Source organism: Passer montanus, unplaced genomic scaffold, assembly GCF_014805655.1.
Source record: "Passer montanus isolate IOZ18808 unplaced genomic scaffold, ASM1480565v1 scaffold116, whole genome shotgun sequence".
Lineage (NCBI taxonomy): Eukaryota > Metazoa > Chordata > Aves > Passeriformes > Passeridae > Passer > Passer montanus.
Window position 1 is genome coordinate 1,481,656 of NW_024358278.1, and position 15,629 is coordinate 1,497,284.

Genomic DNA, 15,629 nt, shown 5'->3' on the forward strand with positions numbered 1-15,629 from the left:
CCCGGTGTATGCTGTCTCTGTGTTGTTGTCCCAGTATTTTTTAGTCCGTTCCCACCCCGTGTCCGTCTGGTCTGCTCTGACGCCAGCCTCCCAGAACAGGACCTTCCTGCTGTCTCTCTGGCCTTTTTGCACGCTGCTGTCCCAAACCTGGTCCATCACAACAGAGTCCAAGGGGGTAGGAGAGGTGCTCTTTTCTATTCAACCAGCTTTTTGGAGACCCAAGGCTTCTGAGTGCAGCACAGAGTGTGTCACGTGGTGTTGGTCGGAGTGGCATCCTGGTTAAATGCACTGGTGGCCCTTGTGAGAGGATATTTCGGATTGGGGTGACCCTCTCCTGGCTCAGTCGGAGCAGTGCACCCTGTGAGAGGAGCCATCATCTCCTCGTGTGTGTTTTACCACCCTGGGTCTGCCCACAGCCACCACGGGAGGTGGAGAGCACGGAGCAGTGCTTGCTCCTCTTGGCAGGAGGAGAAGAGCCCTTGGTCCCTGCACACGTGTGAGGCTGGGCTCTGTGGGTGAGAGGTCACTTTTGGTCACAGAGTGACTTGATGCTGAAAATGCTGATGTGGTGGGCAAAGAGAAGACTTGTACCAATGTGTTTTGGTCCTGATTTAGAGTTTGAGGAGGATTTTATCCTCTGAGATCCTGCAGTCACATTAGTGGGATCTGCCTGCAGGGGATACCAAGGCAAGAAATATGTTCTTCCAGGTCAGAGTGGTTCAGTTTAGATAATGATAGAAGAAAAAAAAATATTTGCTTTATTCTTCAATGTTTTTGCCTCCTTGTGCTTCCTCTGCATTGCTTCTGTCCATGGGTTTGTGAGTTGTGTCGTGTTGCCATCCCACCCCTTCTTTTCTGTGTAGCCTTCATCTGTACCCTGGTCAAAGCCTGATTCAGGTCACCCAGTGTCAAGCACTGGGACTTGGGAAGGGGGTGGAAACCCTACAAAACTGACACCAGCTACATTTGCCTGGGGAAAAAAAAATTGCAGAACCTCCTTTGTGAATGTTGATTTGTCAGGCTGATGCTGTAGACCCAGGCTGGAGATTTGTGGGCTCCTCAAATCTTCTGCTCCTGGGGCTGGCTAGGGGGTTACAAATGGAGGAGGTGATGGTTTTGGTCACCTTCTCTTGTGTGGGTGAGCCACTAGATGGTGACAGCAGATCAGAAACCTCATAGGCCACCCTAAATCCGGGCTGTTTCTGTATCAAATAGCTTTAGGGCATCCCTGGCTCTGGCAGGGAGAGTGGGACTTGCTGCTGGCTCAGTGGGGTGTGGGCTATGAAAGCCTGGCCTAAACATCATCCCCTTGTGGTGGGATCTTGGCTGAGCCCACCAGGCTGTGTTTTCCCCTATTCCAGCAGCCCATCTTCCCCTCCTCATGAGGGTCTGCCACAGTGCCACGTCCACGTGGCTGTTAAATCCCTCCAAAGATGGGCACTGCCCTGGGCAGCTGTGCCAGGGCTGGAGAGCCCACTTGGGGAAGGAATATTTCCTATACCAAATCTAAACCTCCCCTGACACAATCTGAGGCCATTTGCTTGCTGTGTCTCAGGTTTGAAACTTTAAATTGTCTTTGAGCTCTCTTCTCCCACAAGCCTGACCACGGCACTCGGTGAGGGAAGATTTGTGGTTTCTTTACTTGGCTGGTTCTCTTATTCTGTTCCCTCTAAAAGTTTAAACACCTCCATCTCCTTTGCACAACTGGAGAGGGCTGTGAGACAGCTGCAGCCCTTGTGGAAATTAGTTTATGGATCTGTCAATCCATGGGTTTAATTCCCGGGTGGAATTAGGGTGCTCAAGGTGGCTAAAGATGCCTGAGGTAATTAATCTCTGGACATCCTCCTGCCACGTGGGGTTTGCAAGGGATCAAAGGGCCTCTTGCACTGAGGATGCTCCTGTGTCTGGAGAGGCCAGTCCCTGGAGCCCTGCTCCTGTCTTGCAGGTGGCGCCTGGGGAGCATCAGGACCTACAACCCGGAGCAGATCATGCTCAGCGCCGCCGTGCGCCGCTCCAGCCAGGACGTCAAGATCATGAAGGAGAAGCTGATCTTCTCAGGTAGGCACGGGGCTGCTGGGTGCCTCCCTCAGCTCTCACCCCACGGAGGGAGGGGCTGCTCGTGGGGCAGGGGGCTTTTCCTGCTCTGGGGCAGGGGGCTGGGCTGACCTTGCTGCACTGCGCTCTTGGATACGGGCATGGGATGATCCTTAAGGTCCTTTCCTGCCCAAACTCTTCTGTGATTCTGTGGCACATCCCAGCACTGATAAGCTCAGAAATCCTGCATTTAGCTTCCCATCTCACACTGTCCCACATCTTCTCCACGCCCCATTGTTACTCACCAAAAAACCCAATAATGGCACATGTGACCACAGATACGGTGATGAGGTTGGGGTAGACCTGGAATTCAATGGCATTAGAGGTTGTGGCATTCCTGATATCCTCATGCTCCTCCCAGAGTTTATTTCTGTTGGAACACTTTGGTAATGTTTCTATCACACACCACCTCTAAGAAAGATAGCAAAATTGTGAGCAAAGATGGAAATGTTTAGCTTTAAAAGGTAAAATGCGGTGCATGAAGCTGGAAAGCTCACCTTTGAAGGAATGTGAATATAATCCCCCCACCCCCTGAGCTTTGTTATGGGTTTTCTTTTTTTTTGTATTTAGGGTCTGGAGATGCCCAGCAGGGATCAGGGTTTAGTGCTCTGGGCACAGACAGAGCAAAAAGGCAACATTGCTTACTGTGTGAAATGCCAGCCAGAGGTGGTGAAAATCAGGTATAAATCCAGGGAGCCCAGACAAGGAAAACAGCTTGGCACAGCAGAATTAAGCTTCCCTGACATGTCCTAGACATAAAATCCCTTAGAACTGGGGGGTGCAGATTGAAGTTTTGTGCCTCTGAAACAACTACTCCCACTTAGGGTGGATGTTTGACCATTAAAACCTTGGTGGGTGCAGGTTTTGCCCAGTGAAAGCAGCGACTGGAGGAGCCAGTCCTTTTCCAGGATGGGCAGGGATTAGGTTCAGGTACTTTGTACCTCTCTCCCACAGGTGACAGTGACATCAGGTGTAGGGGGATGAGGAGGGGATGGCAGGGGGGGATCCAGCTCTGCTCTGGTGGTGGCAGCATTTTGTAGGGCTGAATTGTAGAGCTGAGCTCCAAACTGGAGGCAGATTGTGTTCAGAAGTGAGAGAGCAGCATTGGGGTGCCGCGTGCTGGGATTGCTCAGCACCTCAGCCCCCCATCCAGGGGGGAAGCTCCTCTGATGACCTCCCTGCCTTCTCTGCCCTTCCCAGAGATCAACAACGGCGTGGAGAGCACGGACGAGCTGTCCTTCTGCTCCGAGAACGGCTTTGCCAACGAGATGGTGACGCCCACGGAGCGCCGCGACGCCAAGCTCCGCGCCAGCTGAGGGCTGTGCTCCCCTGCCTGCCTCCCGTGGGATGGGAGCCTCTGAGAACTGCTGCTGGGGCAGAAACCCGCTCCCCCTCCCCACCACTGGCTGCTCCACCTCCCTGGTTGTGAGGCTGGGGGGCTTGTTTTTGTAAATATGTAGAAAATCTGAATTTTTTTGTCTTTTTTTTTTTTTTTTTTGAGTGTAATTTTTCCAGGGCATGAATGGAAGTACCGTGTTCATTAAATCCTCAACCTTACGGCTGAAGTTCTTTGAATCTTGATGTGAGAGCCTGAGTCCCCTTGGGGGGGTTTTGGGAGCAACACTTTGGACCTGTGTCCCATTTCTCTCCCTTCCCCTGGTGCAGCGACTGTGTAGCTGAATGTTGTGATGTTCTTGTGAAGTGTTGATTTTGTTACGGTTTCTTTTCCTTTGTTTTTCCCCCGTTCCCCTTTTCCTGGGCAATGAAATTGTAGCTCTGATGCCACAGGAGGCTGTTGGGAAAAGAGAAGCTTGCCTAGGAGAGGAATTCTCGCTGCCCTTCCCTGCGGAGGTTCAGAGCCAGGGAAGGGCTTGCACTGGCTCAGTCACTTGGGCACCTGCTCCTTGTCCCATCCTCCTTCCCCAAAGCCTGGATGCTCGATGGGGAATGGCCTTCTTGGAATGTCCTGCCAGAGTTTTGAAGGCAAATCCTGAGCATTGGCTCCGGATTGGTCTCTGCTGGCAGCAGTTCTTGATTTCTATTTTTTTTCCCCCTTTTTTTCTCTCTTCTCCCCAGGCTGGGCTCTGCTTGTGACAGGCAGTGCCATGGGCACCATCACTGCTGGGATCTGGCTGAAGTGCCTGCCACTCCAAGTGGCATTTGCAGTCGCTCCTTGCTCCCCTCCTGGAAGAGGAGGTGGTGCTGCACTGGGAGCTTCCCCCTCTCTGGGCCGAGGAGATGCCCCTGGGTGAAGAAGTTGTAAATAGTCTGGAAGGCGAAGCAGCCCTGGGATATAATTTATTCCTGCAAGGAGACCTTTGCTCCTTGCTGTAAAAGCAGGATCTGTAAAGCTGCACGTCCTCCAAAGGAGTGATGGTCTTGCAGCAGATGCTGATGGGCTCTGAAGGCAGAGGCTCCCATCAGCAAATTTCCAATGCAAAAGGCTTTAACCCAAAATCTTAGACCAGAGGTTAGAAGAATAAAAAAAAAAAAAAAAAAAGGGAAAAAAAAAAAAATAGAGGAGGAGAAGGCAGTCTTGGAGATGCTGATATACATCACATTCCACACCCAAAGCCATGAGAGAAACAGCCCTGAACAGTTTCTTCTTGTTTTGGAGCTGCTCTGTCCTTTTAGGCTGAAATCCAGTGGCATTTTTGAAACCCTGAAGTTTGGGCTCTGTGTGTAGGAGTCGGGGGGAAAAGTGGCCAAGTTAACTATGTGCAAAAAAACCACTTTGATAATGACAATGTGAATTTTAGTGCTTGAAAAAGCACCACCCCAAATCAATTGCATCTCCCCCAGGTTTTTAGGAGTGTAAGTGGAATAAGCCCCTCCTCTTACCTTCCCCAAATACTGTCCTTCTCCATGGTACTCTCAAGTCCATGAAATGCAGCGTGTCTTGTTCTGCAGAACTGCAAGATTTTGGTGGATTTGAAGGGATTTTGAGAACGAAGTTGCTTCTCCCTTTGATGTGGTGCTGTGCTGAACCATTCCTGGTGGATTGTCATTGCCAAGTGAGAGATGTTGTTAAACCTCAGCATCTGTTGGTGATCACCTGCATGTTCTGTTTCTGTCCTTGGAGATGACTTTATTGAAAGGTTAAGTGCTTAAAAGTTTGGAAGTGATAAAAGCAAACCAACAAAGAGTTGTTTTAACAACTAACTTATTTTTCTTTTTTTTTTTTTTTTAAACAAGACCCAAATTTCATGCATAATGCACTGACTGTTACTGTCCTGAATATTTGCTACCTTTTTTTTGGAAAAAAAGCAGAGGATGATACTTTTTGGATGAGACTAGAGCTAGATCAAAATAAACTCTGCAATGCTCTGTGAAATAAACTGTCAGTATTCCCCTGCCAGTCTGTTGTTGTTTTGTGTTATGGCACTAGACAGAGGCTCCCACTGCCTGATCCAGAGAGTTTTCCCATTATTTTCTGTCCTTCTCAGCAGCTCATTTTAACCGCAAAGGTTGAAAACCCCCTGGGAGCAGTTGAAATCAAGAACAAATCACACAAAAACCAGGAGAGAATATGAGACATCCCAAAAACTTACTTTTCCCAGTGCTTTTTTAATTTAACTCAGAACCCCTCTCTTCCCCTCAGACCCCATATCTTTTAATTTGGGGTTTTTCTCGAATTCGCTGCTTAGGCTGGGGAAAAAAAAAAAAAACAAATCACCTCCAAATTATTTAAGGGGCTTTGGGATATGGGTGCAGTTGGTCGCTTGGAGCCCTTGGCAAGAAACTCATTATATCTTGGGTTCACTGAGAGGCTCAACGTGAACATGAGTGAATAAATAGTAATGATTATTATTATCATGATAAATAAATTATTATTATTATTAATAATAATAATTTTATGTATTGAAGCCCCAGTGGCGCTGCAGTTCCGCCGCTGCCCACCGGAGGGCGCTGCTCTGCACCGCCGCGCTGTGTCCGCCAGGCGGCGCCCGCGGGGCCCCAGCAGTGATCCCGATCCCGATCCCGATCCCGGTTCTGATCCCGATTCTCATCCCGGTCCCGAGGGTTCGGGACCCGCACCCCGCCCAGCAGACAGCGGCAGGGCCGTACCCGAGCCCCGGGCCCATTCCCGCCGCGCTGAACGGGAATTGCGGGGGTTTTTTTCCATTTCAAACCTTCAACTTCCAGCAGCTCTTCCCATGGAAAAGCCTTTAAAATACAAACTCCGGCCCTGTGTAAATGACACCGAACACTCCGCTGCGCTGGGTACCTCCCTGCTCGGCTACAGGTACCAAAATATTCCCGGGATCAGAGTCTCAAGCCAAACCGAATCGTTTCCAGCTAAAAACGCGACAAGGAAAATGTGCCAGCACACAAAGCTGTCGCTGACCTTCCCCCTTGAAAAGTTTCCAGCCACATCCTTCAGAGATAAGCGAGGACAAACCATTTTCTCACAACCCTTATATCTGCAAACCTCTATTCGCCCCACAATCAAATGACAATTTTGCAGGCTGGCACACAAAAACGTGCCAGGACACACACACAGATCCATCTCCCTTCTCCTTGCAGCTTTCCACGAGCACACCACGCTCAGCTTCGCACCTTCCTTCTCAGCTCTGTGCATCTCACTGTTTTTCACTGTCAGATCCCAGTTTCCAACCTTAAAAGATCCAGAAAATTCTCTCAATAATAAAAATTAAAAATATATATATATAGACACACACACATATATAGATATATATATATATGCCTTTGTAATCAATCTAAACTGAGAATTGCAGAGCTGCAGCTGGCACAGACAAATCACCAGGACAGAGAGCTTGCTCGGACTTTGCCCGTGAGCTTGGGGAATTTTTAATTTGCTTGGGGAAATTTTTAATTTGCACCACAACCCAGGGACAGTCACCCTGTCCTGGCAGGTCGCGTCCTGCTCTGGTGCTCAGCTACATGTCACCCAATTCCTGTCACCAAACTTGTGCCAGGACAGAAGCCACAGGAGGGTGATTCTTACCCCTGGCACCACACACCCCGGGGTGGTTCTGCTCCTTCCTCCTCAGCTCGATTCCACTCCCAAAATTCAACCAAAATCCAAGGATTGCTGCCACACAAAAACCACCACCACCCTCCTCAGGATTCAATATTTAAGGTCCCTTTTAATCCAGACCATCCTGATAATTCTATGAAGTATTTGTGGAGTTTTTTTGCCCACAGACATCAAGGACAATGTAGTTCTACAATACTCTATGTTTGCTTTCTTTTTGTGTATAATTTAGATCCTTAGCACCCAAGTAAGAGAGAAAATAATTAGAAGTGAGTTGAAATCAGAAGTGGGTGAAGAAATTGAGGTGGAGCCTGAAAGGTACAGGAAGAAGGCAGGGGTAAGAAAATGAGTAAGAAATAAAAATTGATCACAGCAGGAATAAAAAATGTAAGGACAAAGACATGGAAAGGTGGGATGGAGAAACTCAGATGGTACAGAAAATGAAATGCCCTTTTAATCCTTCAGCCTTTCCTTTCAGGTCAGCCGAGAAGAATCCCAGCAGGAAATGAATTAAACTTTGCACCTTTTCAGATTTCACTGAGGAAAGAAGCTCCTGCATTATTTTGGCAACATTTTTAAACCCCAAATTTACCAAAAAACACATTTTCCCTGCCCACATAATTTGGGTTCCTACCTGCAGCTTCAGAGATGGATCCACCAGTCCTACGTGATCTGCCAGCTCCAAACTGCCCTCGCAAGGAACAAAAAATCTGAAATATACTGAGGACTGGATATTTAAGCAACTGAAACTCGCCCCAGGTGTTTAGAGTGCACATTTTATCCAGGAGCCAGCTGCAGGCAGTCAGGAGAACGAGGTGTCTTCAGCAGGTGATTCATGTAACTCATCAGCTCTCTAAAATCCAGCCTGTAATGGGTGGGTTTTAATTTAGGAGCTGAGTCTCAGACAGCTGAAACAAATCATATTATAAAAGAGATGTGCCAGTATCTTCTACAGCTGCAAAGATCAGGAAATTTCATATTTTTCTGCCTTAAAGAAAATAGCAAGAAAAAAAAAAAACCCACAACCTAGTAATAATAAAAAAGCAGAATTTAAAAAAAGCCCAAGTAAAAATAATCCCAGACCTTGAAAAATCAGATCATAGTTCCTGTTCAGTTGGGGTTTTTTAAATAGGCACTATTATTCTCTTTCTAACAAAGTATTTAAATCAGAGAACACCAACAGCATAGGCAACATGACTTATTTAGCTTTAATTTGTTTTCTTCTTTGCTTTCATTGCAGCAGGATGAGTTGCCCCTTGCATGTGGTCATTTCAGTGGCCTTAAAAAAAAAAAAAAAAACAAACAAAAACCCCCAAATAAACAAACAACAAAAAAATACCACCAAGAAAACCCAAAGTCACCCCTAAAACCAACGCTGCAAATTGACAATGGCCTGAACAAAAAGCAGGAACCAATTATTCTGCTACCACGTATCAAATTACATTTTTTGTTATCATGCATGCCTGAATACCTAAACCTCAAATTTTGCAGAGAATTTCAAGCAAAGAAATGAAAAAAAAAGTCTCAGTTTGCTTGCTGGATAGATAAATAGGTAAATAGATAAATGATAGATAGATAGATAGATAGATAGATAGATAGATAGATAGATAGAGATCAGAACTAGAGAAAGGAGGAAAAAAATTGGTTTTTTGCATTTGTGTACAGTATAACTACAGTATGACTAAGAAACACAGAGTTTTAAAGAAATAGCTGTAACAAACAGCTTCACATTCCCAGATGATCAAAGGAATATTAAATGCTGTCATCTAATGCAGTCAATACCCAAATCTGAATGTACAGTAGTACTGATTAATAACATCAATTAATTACTGTTTTTACATCAGCTAAGCTTAGAAAAAAACCCAAAAAACCACACGCACAAAACCAAATCAACGAAACCCAAAAGACAACAAAAAACCCACCAAACCAAAAAAAAAAAAAAAAAAAAAAAAAAAAAAACCCAAACAAAAAAAACCCAAAAAAAACCCCACAACCAAAAAAACCCAAAACCCCACCCTTTTTTGCAGAAGTTTCGGAGGGGCAGGCGGTTTTTGGCTCATTATTGACACTTTTTTAATGAATTTCAAGAAGAAATAAGGGTGCCGTGCCCTTACTGCCCCCTGGCGGCCGCGGGCCGCACCAGCACTCCTCAGCTAATTAAAATGTAATTAAGTGTCATTAAAATGTCGTTAAAATTTAATTAAAATTTAGTTAAAATGTAATTAAAATGTAATTAATCACTGACTGCAGCAACGGAGCCTGTGGTGCGACCCTGAACTTTGCCCTGCAGTGATGCTGTACATGTGCTGTCGTCACTAGTCAAAAACCAGCTGGATTTTTGAACAAATTTAAATTTAAGCTTGGTTTAAATGTGTCTTCTGTGCGTGTCGGCGCTGTGTTTATTTATTAAAGTTGATTCATGTTGCTGTGCTCGGGGCAGGAGGGACACGGAGCTGCCAGGGTGCACCCAGCAGAGGGATGCAGGGATGCTGACGGGACTGGAGCATCTCCCTGCTGAGGGAGCTGGGGCTGCCCAGCTGCTTGTGCAGCCACTCGAGCAAACAATGCACATTCCAAAGCACAGGAACCTCTTGCTTTATTTATAGCTTCACAAATCATGCAGGAGCTTTTATTTTTGATAAACACCGGATGCATGATGCTTACCAAATATCCTGTATTCGGATTGTTTTGCTAAAAATAGCTTCAGAGAAAGAGATCTTCAGAGAAAGAAGGTCCAGCACTGGTAGTGATTATTCAGACAGAGCCCTGGCCTGGCTGTAGCAGAGGATCCTTTCTGAACCTGCTCTCTGTTATTATTAACTGCACCCACAGTGCTGCTCAGCCAGGTGTTACACATTAATAGTTACCTTTCCTTTTCCCCACCTTTCTGTCTCAAAAAGAGATTTTGGTTTTCTTTGATCTAGAAGTATTTATAGTGCAAAGTTAAGAACCCAGAGCATCTGCTCCAACACTTGTCCTCTATATTTTCCCATTTAAAAAACCCCAAACAAGCAAAACCCCACAAATCACTGAAAAACATTCACAGGTCTTAATGTTCTTTCTGTCTCTTGACACTCACATCCAAAATATTACACGTTGTTACACATGCAGGTAAAGAGTAATAAATGAAAATAAAGTAATGTATAATATAACTTATTATGTAGATAGAGAACCATAGTGATCTATAATGGTAGAAAGGCTTAGTGAGAGATTATTATGTTTTATTAGAACAATAGAGACCTGGAAAGAAATAAAGTAATGTATAATATGATTTATATGTAGTTAGAGAACCATAGTGATCTATAATGGTAGAAAGCCTTAGTGAGAGATTATTATGTTTTATTAGAACAATAGAGACCTGAAAAAAAAAAAACAAACCCACACAGGCTTTTCTTCAGGTTTGAAAAAACCTTTGCAGTCCAGACTACAGTTGGCAAATTTTACCAGCAAACATTGAGACATTTCAATTTCAGGGCAGACAAAAGAAAAAAGCTTTTCTTCAGGTTTGAAATGTGTAAAAACCTTTGCAGCCCACACTACAGTTGGCAAATTTTACCAGCAAACATTGAGACATTTCAATTTCAGGGCAGACAAAACCCTTTGCCAAACCTGAATTATTCACCATCAGTTGGAGCCAAGAGCAGAAAGAGCTAGAATGTCAAAAGGATTTATCTTATTTCTTCTGAAATGGAAACAGTGACCAGAGTCATAAACAAAAGCCCTGCCACAGACACACAGACACATGCAAACAGCTCTCCTTCCATTCACAAGGCAGCACTCCATGAGCTGCAGCAGGGCAGCTGCGAGCCTGGAGTGTCCTCCTCACTCTTGGGACAGCTGATTTTTCCATGCACAGCACCCTGACTGTCCTTGGGCACTGCTGAGGTGCAGCCTGGCTGCTTGCACTGCTCACTTGTGTTGTATTTTAACCTCACCAGCGAAGGGACTGAGTCAAACTCAGATTTTGTGTGACATATCCAAGAGTGGGGAAGGGGAGAAGAGGTAAAATGCCCAAAGTGATAGCATTTCCATGCCCCAGCTTTTAAAAACATCATTTGGCTTAAAAATATTATTAATCAAAAGTAAAATACTTTAAAAACATCAACTTTTAACTCCCTTATGTTCAAAATACCTGTTTCAACATGATGTGCAGCCACCCGCATGCAGCAGCATTTCTTGCAGAGTTAAATAGAGATTTTTGAAAATTGTACTTTTTCAAGCCATGAGCATTTTTATATGATTGGAATCACCAAAGAGCCAAGATGGACCAAGAAACAGTGTAAGCAAAATAGCTGTTTAGATGACATAATATGTTACATGAGACTGATTTACTGTTTGCAATTTATAAAAAGGGAATCAATCCCGACAACAGCATTGTAAATCTTGGTTTCTGGTGCTTTTTTAAGCTCAGGAGATAAATGCTGTACAAAATGAACTCTTGAGCTGCTAACTCTCCTTGGGTTGATAACTGATGAGGCTTAGAAGGGTTAAATGCTAAGGAACACAGATTTTTTTTCCTGGCAAAACAGCAGGAGAAAGTGCCAGGGATATTCTCCACGGCCCAGAATTTTCTTTTTGGACTCCTAAGAGCTCATTTTCAGAAGGGAGAGCAATGACCCAGCAGTGATGTCTTGTTCCCAACACCTCCAGCACACATCAGACAGGGAAATCAGCTTGCAACAAGCAGAAATATTTCCTGACCCAGATTCAGGCGTTTTATGAACTTTGAGCCTCTTGCTGGCTGCTGTGCTGAAAGTAAGGAGCACTGAGAGCTGTCAGAAGCAAAGCTCTTTGCCCTCCCTTGCTGTGTGCGGTTTAGGAAATTTACATGGGATTTCACAGCGAAAATTAACGCATTTTTCTCTCCTGAGAGCCCCTCCACTCGATTTGTTCCGTTGTTTCTGCTGGGCAGTGCAGCACTGAGTGCAAAATGTCCCACGAGGAGCGTGTGCCGAGTGCTCCAGCAGAAAGACACCTGAGCAGAGCAGTGGCATCCTCCCAAGTGACACGTCCTCCTGCACCCAGCCTGCTCACCCCTGGCAGCTGGCAGGGCTTCACACCCAGGGCTACCAGACACCAAGAGGTGTTTGAAAGAGGAACTGGAGGGGTTCATTAAAATAAAACAAGTTTGTGTTAAATAATCCCCGTTTAAACCCCGGTAACAGCAGATAACAGAAATTACCCTGGGCTGTTGTACTTTATTTTGGAGCTAAGGAATGCATTTGGTTGTACTGCATGTGGAAATATCCTAATGTTTTCTAAGAACAGATGTTCAGTTTTTTTCAAGAAGGCAATGTGGTCCATTACTGGCCCCATTCACTGCCCAGTACAAGAGGGTCTTTATACATGGCTACAACAGGAACACTTGGGGGGCGGGGGAATTGTATAGAATTGGCTGTAGAGATTATTTATTTATTTGTTTGTTTGTTAACAAAGTGTTCTGTATTTATTCCTTCTGAACCGAAATTATTTGTTCCAAAATTCTGATGGCAGCTCTGGTGTGTCATTTCACAGCCTGCTGAATTTTTCCTGTCACTGCTAAAATAAAATGCACCCCTTTATCTCAGCCAATATGAGTGATAAAGTTTGGTTTCCCACTTCCACATCCTGAATCCTTTTCCTTTTTCCTGTTGAGATTCCCCTGCTGCCCATCCCTGGGTGGTCCAATCTATGTCCTGCATAGGATGAGCCCCACATTCCCTGCCTGGCTGGGGGGAGCTGTCTCTGTCTGCCCTGCCCTGGTTTCCGGGAAAAAAAACAACAAAAAAAAAAAAAAAAAAAAACCCAAAAAACAAACCCACCTGAGCCAGGAGGGGCTCTGGAGAAGAGCTGGGAATCAGCAGGGTGAAAATTGTCCTTACTTTCCCTATGGCAGGGCTGTGTTTTTTAATAAATTCGGTTAAAAAAAAAGCCCCAAAGAACCAAAAATGCAGCAGGGGCTGAAAATGACCCAGCTGAAAGAGTATAATTGGATTTGGAGAGGGGAAGCCTGTTTCAAAAGAAAATTCTTGGGATGCTTGTTTTTAAAGGGGTAGCAGCAAGCTCCAGAAAACAACGAAGCAGCTGCTGGAAAATGAAGGGTAAAGCGAGGTCTGACCTCAGGACTTGCCCTGGCTCTGCAAATCTCTCACATCCTTGGGAGCAAAATAATCCTGAGCTCAGCAGAACCCAGGTGAGCGGCTCCAGACACTGCTGGGAGCACGAGATTCCCACTGAGGTAAAAAGGGCAAGTGCAGAACAGGACAGGGAATCAGCTTTCAGCCACCTAAGGCAGGGAACATTTCTGGGACGAGTTTTTAATGCAATTTTTTAGGTGCCTGTGACTTAAGCAAGTTCCAGTGCTGCTGGAAGCAGGATGTTTGCATCCTGCTGAAGGAGCAGGGCTCCATTTATGCAACAATTCTGTGGAGCCACCAGCTGCACACACTACGGGATAAATCCTAGAAAAAAATACAAATCTACACAAAAAAAGGCAGGCAAAAGAAGTATTACCATTCATGCTTCATCTTCAGAGCAAGAGGCTGCAACAGAGCCTGCCTTGAATGGAAATTAAAAAGCTTCCAGGAGATTGCATAGTTTTGCTGAGAGAGAAACAGGGTGAGCCAAAATTAGAGGCAAATTAAGAGATGGCAAAGTGCTGAATGTCTCTATTACCCAAGCAATTTCTCCAGAGGGCCAAATGAATTCTAACCTCTGGGGGATTTTGGTCTGCTCTACTGTATCCAAATTTGGTACAGGAAAGCCACAGTTAAAATCTGCCTCACTGAGGGGTTCAGTGAATGCTTCTGCAGAGCAGCCAGGTTTTTTTGGATTTGCTTTTTTATCAGTTGATTTGCTTTCACATCACACATGGTAACTGCAGAAGGGTTTTTTACTGTAAGAAAGTCCATGAAAAACACACAGAGGAAAAAATTTCATTGCTATTAGGCCGGATAAATGTGGGGGAAAACTGATTTTCCTTGTGATATTTGTTCTCCACAGGCCATCACTTTCAAGTCAACTGTATCTGCCACAAACTGTGCTAATTCATAAAGGAATTCATAAATTCACCATGCAAATTAAAGAATTTCTGCACAACAGTTTTCTGCCTGGCCACAAAGATACCCTGTGTTATATACAATTTCCTGGTGCCAGGGCACAGCAACGAAAGAAAAAAAAAACAATAGATGGATATATTGCAATATACAGACATAATAAAAAAGAAAAGGCTGATAAAATCTTTCGATTCCAGCAGTTCCAGTATACGGTTTATGTTCACTTTTTACTACACCCTCTTCCTGTTTGCTTGAGAGCTTATCTTTGACGAAAAACATCATTGTTTAAGGTCTGACTAATACCCACAAAAACAAGGACAGGCTGAGAAGGACACGAGAACTTCAGATTTCTCTACAGCAATTGCATAAGTTAGATTTTTTTTCCCTAGAATAGGATAACTTTTTACATATATACGTAAAATTTATCACCAATTACACAAAAGCAAACAGCTCCTATTGGATTACTTGCAATGACTAATAATGTGTGTCCCTGAGTCTCTTTGGTGTGGATTTAGGATCATGTATAAAACACGATTTTGCTTTTCTTTAAGACCTGAGGACATTTAAAATCAGGCATCTCAACAAGCTTTTGTACTATGGATTTCAATATTTATTTTCCCTAAATAACCTCTTTAAAATTTTCTGTTTCTTCACACTTCTCTGCAGGAAAAACAATTTGCTAATATCCAGCATTAAGGGAAATTTGCACAGGAAGAGGCAAACCAAATCTCTGATTTGTTCAAACAAGACACTCCCTTCCTCAATTTCCTACCTCCTTTCATTGAAGACTATTAAATTCAAATTACATCCAACAAATTGAATGAAACAGAATTCCTCTCTTAGCAGTTCCAGCTTCATGAGTAACCCCATAGAGACACACACCCAATCATCTCAAAATTTATACAAAGGCTTAGCTTCAGCTCTATTTGCCTTCAATGTATTTACTTGTGTCTAAATGCAAATGGGTCCCAAAGTACTTAAATAATCAGAGGTTTGAGTTGCCACAAGTGCTTCGGTGCTTCTTTTATTTCCTTTGGAATTCTTCCTGTCCTCCCTGGTACACTGATTGTGTCTGAGCACATTCTGCAGGGTCAAACACTACCCAAAATTCACACTGAAATGGGACTTTTCTCTCTTTGCAGCCCTCTCTGACAGGTTTGTCACAGGACACGTTGGGAGAGCACCCAGGTGCTTCATCAGGAGTGAAAAAAGGGGTTTAAAAGAGTCTGATTAATTGGATCATTCATCACCAAAACCTGTCCTTAGAGCACAGTTCGTGCTTGCCTCACAGCTGACCATTGGTTGTTTTATGGGGATGAATAAATTTAGTCAAAAATAGTCTTGTTGTATAATTTTAGAGTTTAGCTTCTGCACTCTAGCATCTCTATTTAAAAAAAAAAATTAAATTACTTTGCATTTTCCCAACCTCTGTTGGGAATGGGGGGGAAAGCAGGACTCTGGTCCCCTATAACTCATTTGCCAGCTAATCCCTTTAAAGAATA

At 44.4% G+C, this 15,629-nt stretch overlaps 1 protein-coding gene across 7 annotated transcripts in view; it reads left to right on the plus strand.

Moving 5' to 3' along the window:
- Window positions 1–5,452, plus strand: part of GDPD5 (glycerophosphodiester phosphodiesterase domain containing 5) — a 100,222-nt gene extending 94,770 nt beyond the window's left edge. For all 7 annotated transcript variants that reach the window (XM_039697064.1, XM_039697059.1, XM_039697065.1 and 4 more), the window contains 2 exons: window positions 1,946–2,058; window positions 3,295–5,452. In XM_039697064.1, the coding sequence (XP_039552998.1) occupies window positions 1,946–2,058; window positions 3,295–3,410 (229 nt within the window). In that variant the 3' untranslated portion in view covers window positions 3,411–5,452. The remainder of the gene's footprint in view (window positions 1–1,945; window positions 2,059–3,294) is intronic.
- Window positions 5,453–15,629: the final 10,177 nt, after the last annotated feature.